Source organism: Astyanax mexicanus, chromosome 17 (assembly GCF_023375975.1).
Source record: "Astyanax mexicanus isolate ESR-SI-001 chromosome 17, AstMex3_surface, whole genome shotgun sequence".
Classification (NCBI taxonomy): Eukaryota; Metazoa; Chordata; class Actinopteri; order Characiformes; family Acestrorhamphidae; genus Astyanax; species Astyanax mexicanus.
Genome location: NC_064424.1, coordinates 11177543 through 11190229, shown reverse-complemented (window position 1 = coordinate 11190229; position 12687 = coordinate 11177543). Strand labels below are relative to the sequence as shown.

Sequence of the window (12687 nt, the reverse complement as noted above, 5' to 3'; positions counted from 1 at the left end):
GGCTCCTCTCCACAGCCCCCCACACCCCACCCGTTCCCTGCCTTTCCTCCCCCAGGCTGGATTTGGGGGCAATGCCTGGACTCTTACTGTGCTCCCGGGAGCATATGGCAGCTCGAGCAAAGCTGCCTGACAGGATGAGAGAGAGAGGGAGAGGGAGAGATAGAGAGGAGCGGCTCTGACCCAACCCAACAGATGAGAGGAAAGAGGGATAGAGGACAGATAGGGTGGAAAAGAGAGAAGGAGTGAGAGAGTGAGAGGTGTGACTCACACTGCATTGCTTCACCCGCAGCTGAGAGCCACTGAGGACGGGTGATGATCAGCACTTGGAGTTTCCACAGAGAGTAGAGGAGGTTCATGTGTCTTAGACCTGGAGCTCTAATTGGCTCGGGCTGTCAGCACACACACAGGTGTGGCCTAACACTTATGTCCACACATGAGCCGATGACAGGGTTCATCTATTGCTGGAGTTCAGCATCCGGATACAGAATTCCTCAATCCAAACATTAACCGTAACAAATACAAGGGGAAAAAAGTTAAAAGCCTTTAAACAGAAATGAGAGAATCTTCAGACTCCTGGAAACATACCTCAATGATGGAGCACCATCTAGTGGAGTGCTTGACTCTTTACAACTGAAAAGCCCATATGTAACCATTGACCATCTGAATTTCATATTATGGATTTTTGTTTTTAGCAAGAAATGATTTTCAGAAATGATTGAAGAAATTATACATTACATTAGGCAGATATTTTTTTCCAATAGAGGATATAGAAGTTCAAGGAAAAAAAAAAAAAAAACATTTTGGGCTGGACCTGAAGGAGGTCAAAGGAAAATAGTGGAGAAAAGGAGGGAAAAAAGGAAATGAGGTAAGAAGCAGTAGTTAGTTTGTTAGAGGTGTTAGAAGAGTAGGTGCTCTTTGAAGAGCTCTGTCTTCAGGAGTTTATTACAGATAGCGAATGACGTTCCTGATCTGGTAGTAGAAGGTAGTTAGTTAGAGGTGTTAGGAGAGTAGGTGCTCTTTGAAGAGCTCTGTCTTCAGGAGTTTATTAAAGATAGTGAGAGATTCTCCTGATCTGGTAGTGGAAGGTAGTTTGTTCCACCATTGGGCAACTCTGTATGAGAACAGTCTGGATTGCTTTGTGTGAATGTTTGTTTGGCAAAGCAAGGCGACGTTCACTGGAGGTGCGCAGTGGCCGGGAGGTAACGTAAGCCTTTGGATGTGAGTGCAGGTAGAAAAGAGTCGGCTCTGTCATCACCTTGTAGGCCAGGGGTCGGCAATTCTGTTTGGCTGCAGTCCAGATATTTTTGGAAAATTAAGTGTAATGTAATGGAGTGCTATGGACTAGTAGCTCTTCAACCCAGAGGGTTGTTGAACCCAATTGCAATGCAGGTAAACCCAAGAAGAAAGAAAAAAATAAATAAATGAACACTGCTACTCACGTGGGATCAAACCCACATTAGCGTCACGGTCCAACACTATCGCTGCCCTGGGTAGTGAATCGGGACATGGACAGGAAAAAACGGCCTGATAAAGAGATAGGGAGCCCGATAACGGGCGGAAAACGAGAACGGGCAGAAGCTAAAGGCACGCCGTGCGTGACATAGAGACAGGGGAGGAGACCAAAGATAAAAAGGACCATCCAGACTGTTATCAGCAAAAAAAGTGAAGGTAGGTGTGAATGGTATAGGGTTATGTATGCATTTTTCAACAAGATTATGGAAACCACATGCTGCACTTATCACAAAGGCCTGGCTGTGGCCTGCATGCAGTCCTGATCTGAACTTTTTAAAACAAAAAATGTTTGCAGGAACAATGAGACAAAAGAACACTTGAAATATTTAATCATTTGATATCTTCAGTGCCTGGCAACATGTGGAATGGAAAAATACTGTCCCAAATTTGTCCCAAAAGGTCTAAAATGCAGATCTGGATGTAAATTAACAAATAATATAAAACTGATCATGCAAAGCATAAAATATATTGAGTTTATACTGTCTTCACTCAAATGAAAGTCAAGGTAAATGGAAGAAACAATGCTTACTTCCTATTGTTCCATATTGTCTCAACTTTTCTGATATGTAATAGTAAAGTTTTATAAGTGAAAAACTGATATGAAGACCCAAGCAGTTTAATCATTTAAATTAATGTACATAATAAAACATAATTACAATCATTTTATTACACACACCCATACATAAGCCCATACTATCAGTACCTCAGGTTATACAGTGGATATCGATAACTCATTCACTCCAACGTTGGGGGACATAATTGATAGATGGAACTAAATGGTTTCAACAGGTTTATCACATAAACTGGTGTTTCTTGATTAAGTGATGTAGGTGGAGGGAATAGAAAAAAATAACAAAACAAACAAACGGTTTTTACCTCAACAATTCATAAATAGGAAACCAAAAGTCAGAAATCTCATCAGTCCAGTCCCATCTGAATTGCTCCAAATTCACGCAGTTCGCAGGTGCAAATGATCTGAGGTTTCTACTTCAGCTGCAGAACCATTAAGAGTTAAAAAAATATCTCCCACAACATTCAAGAATACAGTATGTACTAAATGACAACTAAAAAAAAGAAGGAATGGATGAACCTGGAATGGATGCCGAGTGCAAAGTAGTACAACCCCAATTCCAAAAAGAGCTGAAACATTGTGTAAAATGTAAAAACATTCAAATAAAACCAGAATGCAATGATTTCTTATGATTGGCAAATCTCACAGACCCACATTTTATTCCCAATAGAACATAGAACAGATTTACTTATTTACAACCTGATGGCAGCAACACATGTCAAAAGAACAGTGACAAAGCCATGTCTGCCATTGTTAAATTTCGGGTGTATTGCTATGATGGCAACGAATAATACAGGTGCACCACTGACTGAAACAGTCAACCATCAACAGACAATCCGCCAAAGTAAAAGCACACCTGACTCTTAAAGAGAATGGCAAGTGAAATGATGATTGTTTTTTTTTCACATTTATTTCACATTATGCCCAAAACACACCCATGATAAATTAAGAGAATTAGTATATGCCTTTGCATGTTTCGAGCCACACAAGGCATACTTTTCCCGTTGTTATGATAGCAAAGACACACTGAGACTCTATAAATCAAGCCGTGCAGTTGACGGCTCATCTATCAATTACTAAAATAGGGCTCTCTTTCTCTCTAAAATGCTCTTTTTATACCAAATCAAATTGCTCCTCAACTGTTTTAATCACTGCCAGCCTTTTATTGCCCTGTTCCAACTTTTGAGATATGTTGCTGCCATTATATGTTTAATGCATTTCATGAAAAAGTAAACTGAGTGGTCTCAGATGAAAAAAAAATAAAATCACATTATTTATGTCAACATTCTGTGATGAAAATCATGATAAACTATAAACTTATGCTTTACAGGAGCAGCTGAGTCTGTGAGAGAGATACATGAATAAGAAGAATGAGAATAGGAGGGGGGAGAAACATTGTCAGTTGTTTATGAGATTTAATCTATATTTTTGCAGAAATAAAAAGTCATTTACCTTTTGTGTTTCCATCATCAAATAAAACCGCTGAAATCACCAAGTATGGGAGCAAGTTTGGGACAAATGTGGTAAAATGAAAGTTTCCAGACAAATTGTGTGTGTTAACACATTAAAATGTCTCACTTTCTGATATTTGTTCTATTGTGAATAAAATATGGGACTATGAGACGTGCAAATCACTGTATTCTGTTTTTTTTTTTTTTTTTTTTTTTTTTACATTTATTTACATTTTACACAGTGTCCTAACTTTTTTTTTTTTTTTAATTGGGGTTATAGAAGGAGCAGCTCATATAAAACCAGCCCAATGGAAACCAGTGAAATGCGCCTTTTCCATCTTTTCCTTCAGTATGTTGCTCTTCCAGGAGAAGAGAGGGTTTTTCTGTGTCGTCCTGCTCCAAAACTACATGGCGTATTTTTGCGCCCACTCTCTGGCTATTCTGTTGTACCTGTTGAGGAGAACAGATTGAGAGGAGCTTTAAAAAGACAGCTTCTAACACGTTTAGATGGAGGAAAGACTGAACCTCATGAGCACCTACTTGTCACGGTCTGCTTTGTAGATGCGGGCGATCTCAGGCACTAGAGGGTCATCTGGGTTGGGGTCACACAGGAGGGAGCAGATGGACAGAAGCACTTGAGGGAAAGAGAAGAGAGTCACCACTATTACTCGACCTTTAAGCCTTCTAAATAACCTTGAGGAGCTCAAGCGTTTCCTTATTCTAGAATAAAGGGTTCCAGACAGAATCCAATCAGCAGTGGGGATTATAAGAGGTGCATGATATATATGACATATTTTCTATAATAAAATACAGTAAGAGAGTGATTTAAGTTTATTATAAAGTATATTTCCTAAGGTCTGTGGACACACATTTTAATAAATGCATTTAGCTCAATGACTTCTTAAATGTCCTTTACCAATGGTATTTCTATTTATTCATTTTAGCATACAATATATATAATAATACGTGCAAAAATACTGTGAAAAGATGTACGCTTTTACATAGTGATGGGCAATATGACCCACAATGTATAGCACATTTTTTAAGACTTTGACTTCGGTTGCACAATATATATATATATATATATATATATATATATATATATATATATATATATATATATATATATATATATATATACACAATATATAAAGCCTTAATGTTTTGTTACAAACCTACATAAAAAAACAAGTAAATAATAATATACAATATACAATAATATACAATAAATATATAAAAATATTGTCATTTAGAGCATTTATTTGCAGAAAATGAGAAATGGCTGAAATAACAAAAAACATGCAGACGTTTCAGACCTCAAATAATGCAAAGAAAACAAGTTTATATTAATAAAGTTTTAAGAGTTCAGAAATTAATATATGGTGGAATAATCACAGTTTTATCATGGTTTTCATGCATCTTGGCATGTTCTCCTATACCAGTCTTAACTTTATGCCTTTACTCTTGGTACAAAAATTCAAGCAGTTCAGTTTGGTTTGGTGGCTTGTGATCATCCATCTCCCTCTTGATTATATTCCAGAGGTTTTCAATTTAGTAAAATCAAAGAAACACCTTTCATTTCCTCTTCATTTTTAAGCGGTTTATATTTTTGCCAGCACTCACTCTCTCTCTCTGTTTATATATAATTTTTCTCTCCTTTAAGAATATTTAAGAAATATTTCTCAATTGCAAATGTTCAATTGCAATATGTTCTTCTTGAAGCCAAGACATTAAAGTCTTCCAATTTTTTTTATTTCATTTTTTTTATTTTTACAGCTCATGTTTAACAATGACTTTTATTGTAAATTCAAATCCAATTAAACAAGATTTATTAACCTTTCTGTAATGAAATGTGCAGTTGTATAGTTCTGACAATATGCATAATATGGTCAGAAAGACCTATTGTTTATTTTGATAAGAATAAAATATAATCATATTGCCCACCAATATTACAAAGCTGTTATTAGTTTAAACCTTAAAATAACAGTTTGAATGCTTGATTCTTTAAAAGGTTTTCCCACTTAAATGTTCTAAATGTAATCTGAAGTGGCTATTCTATATTCCAGGAATTCCAGCTAGCTGTACCTTTGGATATGGTAAGAGCTGGCGACCACTGCGACCTCAGGATGTCCAAGCAGATACTGCCATTACTGTTGATGTTTGGGTGGTAAATACGGGTGGTAAATGCGACCTTAACCAAAGCAGAGAGACAACAACGATAAGCCATATTTATTAGACAGCTTACCGATATTATGTGACCTGTAAGGGCTCACAGTGTGCTCTAATATGCAGTATTTTTTAACCCTGGTACTGGAGGCTCCACACACTACCCTGCACTACCTCAGGGGGGGGGGGTGTTCATGCAGGAAAAACACTAAAATGTGCAAGGCAGAGGGCTCCAGGGCCAGAGTCGAGAAACACTGCTATAATGTAGTTCAGTAGCATGACTGAGTCAGTAGAGTCAGGGAGACCTCTAGAGGCAAATGCATGCACTGCATAAGCTGTAACACTGTGGGTCTGACTCACCTTTGGTGGTTTGAAGGGGTAGTCAGTAGGGAAGTGAATGGTCAAGAAGAACACGCCGCTCTGGTAGGGACTGTCGTTCTGTCACAGATTTGATCAATTATTCAGTTCAATTTAAATATATTTATATAACAAATAAATTAATGATGTTAGATTTACACTTTACAATCATGTTTTACACACAACCTTTTATACTCAGGACTCATCAACACACACGCACACACACAAACCGGTGAGATGTGGCAACCAATTGCGTAGAACATACTCTCAACCAGAAACAACCATCCACCTGTAGTGCCAATCCATACACACATTCACTCATACCAATTCAAGTGTCCCATCTTTTAGAGTGGGCAATTTACAGTATCCAATTAGCCGGGACTTTGGGATGCTGGATGTTAATCTACATAGATTTCTCTCCTGAAAACCGTTTATTATGGTGAGTAAAGCTTTCATTTATTTACAGTAAGCTTAGATATCCAGATTTCCACTAAGGCTGGGTGCAGCAGCAGTTTTAGTCGTGGTTGGAGCTAGTAAATGCCTCCCAACAGAGCTACACTGATCAACCCTAGGTGTTCCGGTATGCCGGGGCGATATCTGCTAGCCGAGAATACTCACCTCTGAATGGCGAAAGAGCTAGCGCTTAGCACAGTTAGCGGCTAATGCTAATACTGCTCCAGCCTCGGTGCTGGAGAAACTTCACTAAAACTCTTTTATAATGCTGCACTTCAGCAAAGTGGCTTTACTACTTCATACAACCTGACTGGTAGAATTCATACATGAGGCACACCAGATTATAAGGAGTACTGACAGTTTTTGGGAAAATAAAAAAAAAATCCACCTTATAGTAAAAAAAAGGCGTAACAGCAGCAGTTTAATACTTACAGGACCCATAATAGTCGCCTGCCAGTGAAACACTGAAAGAAAGAGAAAAGAAATAAAGAATAAGGAAGATGTAAGGAAGACTGCATACTCACATGGCGTTTCGTAACTTTACAGTGCTTGATAGTCACAGCAGTGTAAAAGATAAAAAAAGATAATCAACCATATCTATATATGCTTCAGTGATGCTGATGAAGTTAACAGCATGCTTCTCACGCAGAGCAGAACAGAGCTGGAACAAGAGAAAGACTGGCAATATGAACCCACAAATAAAATAATAGCACAATATTTCAGTGTATTTTTGCAATAACTATACATCTAGTTATATGAAAAAAATGCAAGAATAAAATACTGAAACAAAACAATTTTTTATTTTGTATAAATATAATAGTTTTAAACAGTTGTCTAAACAGTAACTAAACAAAGACTTACCAAGATTTACATTAAATATACAATATACCAACAAATATTGTAATTGTAATCTCTCTGTAAAGCACTTTGAATTGTCTCGATGTAGGAGGGCTGCAATAGAAATAAACTTGCTTTGTCTAATGTAGCAAAAAAAAAAAAAAAACTATCAAAACACTTGCCAACACAATATACACAATACTCAGAGTAAATAATAGACTGTTATTATCACAACATTATTTTTTTAAACAATATTACTGTCTTACAATACACTTTGTATAATGCAGTATTGCCTACACCTAATAGCCATATTAAAACACAGAGTTTTGCCCACCTTGCTGCCATATACAGTATCAGGCAGGTGAGCTCTGAATGGACTGAAAGATACTTACTGTCATCTCCTACAGGACCGGCCGAGCACTGAGCTGGAGGGTCTCTGGCAAAATCGTTCAGCTCCTAAAATCAAAGAGATATCAGTGATGTCAGTAATAATGCATGTGAACATAATGTAGATAACAAACAGGGGACAGTACATATTTATTAAGAGACCTATCCTGCGTGAGGTTTTTTTGAGGGGGAGCAGAAGATGGGGGGGGTTACCTCCTTGAAATACATTTTTGCAACTTGGGATGTCTGCTCTCCATTTAATGTATTTTCTACAATGTAGATTAATATTAAATACATGGAAACAATTAAAGGACACAAATGTAATTATGTAGTAACCCTGATGAACTGAGATGGTGATTTGAGGTGATTTAATTGGGATGAGCTGGAGCTTCACAGCCTAAAGGAAAAGCAGCAACTATTGTTCAGCACCTCCAGGAACTCCTTCCTTCAAGTCGCTGAGAAGACTATTCCAGGTGACTCTACGCTTCTCATGAAGACACTGAGATTAAAATGTGTGCAGATCTGTCCTCAAAGATAAATGTGCTACTTCTGGTTTGTTTAACACTTTTTTTTATTTCCACAAAAGATGTCTACATGTGTTCCTGTGTAGTTTTAATGTCAATCCCAAAGGAAAATTATTTTGTTGAGCTTTGATGTCTCTGCCTTTATGCTGGTAAATTATATAATTTGTATAGGCCATGTTTATCTAATGTAAATTATCACATACTGCTGTCTTTTTTTCTTTTCTTCCTCTTCCTTTTCTGTTCTTTCTTTTTTGGCTACCTTATGTATAACTCTATTGCTTCCTGGTTTCTTAGTCTTTTTTACACATGTCTGATGCAGCTACAAATTAACGATTAGTTGAGAATAAAATTTTGTTAATATTATGTTGATAAATCATTGCAGCCTTAATAATAGTTTTACCACAAAAATTGTAATTGAAATAAACTGTATCCAAGTCCATCCATACTTGCTGACCTCATTTTTTGAATGGAATGGCACCATACAAGCATTATTTGCGATGTATTCGTTTTAAAAATATATAGTTTGTGTTATTCATGCATTTTTGTATATAAATTAAGGTAATGAAAGCTCCTTTAGCAGTGGTCCCTCAGCTTGTCATAGTCCATAAGGTGAACTAGAAAGTTATTTTCGTTCCCACATCTGGGCACTACTTTTATATGTGCTTTTTAAATGTGTTTTTGAATAGACAATACCCTTATGGAACTTAAGTTAAAAGTTTCCATAAAAAATCATGCAGTTTTTACAATGCATAAATGTATATAAATGCAAATCAAAAAACAAAAACAAAACAAATGTTAACTGTTGCAGGTTTTGCTTGTAACTTAATTGATTTCCATTTATTTCCACAATACAATATATATCCCAAACTTACCTATACATGTACCTAAATATCTGAGACAGGTATTAATCCATGATCTAATTCAAGTGTGAAATTAGATCATGCAATATGGCACATGTGTAGAATTTCTTCTTAAACTTCAGAAATTCTCACAAAACAAAATGAAGCATAAACAAACTATGATGTTTTATACACAGCAAAAAAGTCATGTGTTTAAATATTGCCCACAGAGGTTTCCCAGGGTTTATATAGCTCCACACTCTCCTTTGCATGGGAACTTTAACCCTGTATTGCAGTGTCACAACTTACAGTACAGAAGATGGTAACTTGCTCTTTTAGCCTACAACAAGTTGGCCAGGCAAACCTATGCAATAATACCCAATGCAATGTAGCCCTGGTGGGCAAGACTTCACACTGTTGGTAAGTTAGGACGGGTAACACACCCATTATGCAAATTATGAGTTTAACTGGGCATGGGTTAATTAAATATCAGTGGAGTTGGGCAGTTTTTATTGAGTTTATTTGAATTAACTCTGAAATATATCCAACTCGGTCAAATAGCTCCAACACTGAAAACCATTTACATCTGAAAGTGTTAAAATTACACTTTTGAGAGTAAAAATCAACTCTGAAATTTCAACTCTCCAATTTTGCTGTGTACACTGATTGTTTTATGCATATGAAAATATTCAGTAGCTACTGTGTAATCAGAAAAAGAAAGAAAAGATACAGACTTTGAGCCAAGGTGGATGAAATGAAGCAAAATGTTACTGCAAATCCTTTAGTTTTAAATAATGCATGAAAATTGACAGTTCTTCACAAAAAATAAAACAGCTCGTCAGTGTGTTGGTGCAGGAATCTCAGATCAGTAAAGCTGCAGGTTGAAGGTTCAGACAGCAGATACACGCGGGCTCTGTGTGAACAGGGCTGAAGGACTGACCACAGCAGCAGCGCCGCTTTCTTACCTTATAGATCCGCTTTAAAGCCATTGTGCGCGCGCCCCTCACGCTCTCCCGAGCTCTGATCCGATGATGTCACCTGTCACATAAAAATCACCTTCGGCACGAGCGAGCGCGCGCTCTGAGTGCAGCCCTGCAGCAGCAGCAGCAGCAGTAGTAGCGGAGGGCTGTGGTTCAGGTGGATGCTCTGCTCTACCAGCGCGCGCTCCCCCCCACCCACCTCATGCGTGACGACAGAGACCGCGACAAGAGCAATGGCCGCCAAAATCCACATTTCAAACCTAAAGTCCCTCCTTTTATAAATTAGCATCATTTAAAGCAAAGTTTTTCAAGATTTTTAGACCATGTACCAGCAATGACCAAACTAATCTCAGTTGGCATTTCAACGCTGAATCAACATTGAGTCAACGCTGATTTTATGTTTGTATCAAAGGTGGAAACTTTATAGATTTCATCCCTTAATATTTTAATGCAATCACTTTTTTTTTCTAAAATCATGTAGTGTACCACCTCGGGATGCTTCGAGTTCCACCAGAGGTACCCATAACACAGTTTGAAAACCACTGATTTAAAGTTACCTGCACTAATTTAGAGGGCACTATTATAAAAGCCCTATATATACTTAAATAATTAACATTAAAATGTTTAAGCACCTCTGGATTATGTTTGAAAAAGAAAAACGGTGTAGATATGTGGATGAGACCACAGTTATTATATCGACACCTTTATAAAATAATAACCTAATTCATTTTTTCAAGTTTTTCAGGAAACACAGAAAACATAAGACATAAACATAAACATTATTTGAAAAATAGCAATGTTTTTAATTATCATACAGTTAAGCAACAGAATCAACCAGAAACCGTATTAAAAACTTAAAATAAAATAAAAAGAAAATATTGATTGAAAAGACAGAAAAACACTAACACTTTAACATTTTAACAGCCACAAATTGTGGAGAATTTCTAGTTAGTTTATGGACTTGTATTAATGATATTAGTTATATGGCTATGTTGCAAAAATGCAGACTAAAAACATAAACAAAAAAAATCAATTTTACGATTAATGAGAACTATGCAATAAATAAACAACTATGCAATATGTATAGTCTTTATTAAGAAGTAAACAAAACGTTATATTAAAGTAAAATGTGTACCACTTTGGGACAAGCCCTGAATTGTGGAGGTTAGATAAGTGAAAGTAAGATGCTCAATCTAGGAACGTTATTAACATTGCCTATGTCACATTTTATAATATATATATATATATATATATATATATATATATATATATATATATATATATATATATATATATATATATATATAGATGTTAATCTAGGTTGCTGTCCGTGGTCCTGAAGGCATGCTGACTGACAGCTGTCGCTCAGTTTTAAGGTAGAACTAAAATGTAGCCCCAACCCTTCTATACCTTTAAATGAACGTTGAGGAATGAATGTTAAATAGCCTAAATGTTGGTTAAAGGTCGTTTTTTCCATCATCAACATTTTTGTGCAATAAAAGATGTAATGCATCCAATATAATGAACGTCTATTTAATGTTTTTAGTGTTATTTAAGGCAGTGCGAAACAGTCCTCTCATGCGCGGACTGGTGCATGCGCGCAAAATGTCGCACTGCTTGTGGGTGTGAATAAAACAACGTTTACAAACGTCCAGGCGACAGACAGACGGACAGACAGAGGGCTCAGCCTGCAGCCTATAGCCCCTCATTAATAATCGCAGCGACGCAGTGATGGCAAACGACCCGGCGCTTCTTTTCCGTTCCCTGCGCACTCTGCTCCGCGCTGCGTCAGACGGGCTATTGATTAGCAAAACATGGCGTGGCGCGCGCGTGTGCTCGGGAAAGCCCCCTTAGCTTCCACCTGATGGCAGCATCAGGCAGCCCCTTCAAATGGGTGCGTGGGAGTTCCCCTCTTCGCCATGTCGGGGTGGTGCAACGCGCCAGGATCTCCCGAGTAGAGAGAGCTCCCTCCCTCCCTCTCTATCTCTCTCTCTCTTTTCATTGCTCTCTCTCTCTCTTTTTTCTTCCCCTCCCCGTCCGTTCCCTCCTCCATCCTCCCCCACCCGAGAGCAGCAGCAGCAGCATCCTCAGCCTCATCCTCCTCAGCCTCATCCTCAGTATCCTCAGCTTCAGCATCCTCAGCATCAGCACCTCGAGCTCTCTCCTCCAGGCTCCTCTCTCCGGTTATCCTCCCCCCCACCCAGCAGCAGCAGCGGCGGCGGCGGCGCTCCCACCACGGCCACACGCGCATCCGAGTGATGCCACTGCAGCTCGCGCCCGCGACAGCAGCACGCGACACACACTAGAGCCGCCGCTTCCTTCTTCCTTCTGCGAGGAGGGGACCCCGCCAGCCATCCCTGAGACCCCCACTGCCCATGAAGATGTCTAACGCTGACATGGTCTTGAACGCCACCGACCGGGTAGTGAAATGTAAGGGCTGATCGTTTGTTATTATTGTTGTTGTTATTGTTATTTGCTTTATATGTCCATATATTTCTCTATCTTTCTTCGATTCTATACGATTCCAGCTAACTAAATCAGCTGCGTAATGTCGTGCGTAATATGGTACCGCACCATGTGTGTTTATGCTGTTTTCTTCCTAGCTAATCT

At 38.1% G+C, this 12687-nt stretch overlaps 2 protein-coding genes across 3 annotated transcripts in view; one reads left to right on the top strand and one right to left on the bottom strand.

Annotated features, from left to right (window-relative positions):
* Positions 1-1824: 1824 nt before the first annotated feature.
* LOC103023842 (ubiquitin-conjugating enzyme E2 D2) lies at positions 1825-10263 on the bottom strand. The gene is made up of 7 exons (XM_007254093.4): positions 10063-10263; positions 7740-7803; positions 6943-6974; positions 6061-6138; positions 5620-5725; positions 4075-4168; positions 1825-3984 (listed from the first exon to the last, which is right to left on the bottom strand). Exons 1-7 carry the CDS (start codon positions 10084-10086, stop codon positions 3939-3941), a joined length of 444 nt encoding a protein of 147 aa, XP_007254155.1. The 5' UTR covers positions 10087-10263; the 3' UTR covers positions 1825-3938.
* Positions 10264-12038: 1775 nt separating this feature from the next.
* ppp3ca (protein phosphatase 3, catalytic subunit, alpha isozyme) overlaps positions 12039-12687 on the top strand; it is a 90648-nt gene continuing 89999 nt past the window's right edge. Inside the window, exon 1 of one of the 2 annotated variants that reach the window (XM_022676099.2) lies at positions 12039-12507. In XM_022676099.2, coding sequence (XP_022531820.1) covers positions 12453-12507 — 55 coding nt within the window. In that variant the 5' untranslated portion in view covers positions 12039-12452. The remainder of the gene's footprint in view (positions 12508-12687) is intronic. The other variant, XM_022676098.2, reaches the window with a different exon arrangement.

What these genes read in the sequence shown, in the direction of transcription:
- LOC103023842 (XM_007254093.4), bottom strand. Translation starts at nt 10,086, where the DNA reads ATGGCTTTAAAGCGGATCTATAAG. An exon ending in CGGTCCTGTAGGAGATGACA is followed by an intron (nt 6,975 to 7,739) that starts GTAAGTATCTTT and finishes TCTTTCTTTCAG; the next exon opens with TGTTTCACTGGCAGGCGACT. An exon ending in TACAAAGCAGACCGTGACAA is followed by an intron (nt 3,985 to 4,074) that starts GTAGGTGCTCAT and finishes TCTCCTCAACAG; the next exon opens with GTACAACAGAATAGCCAGAG.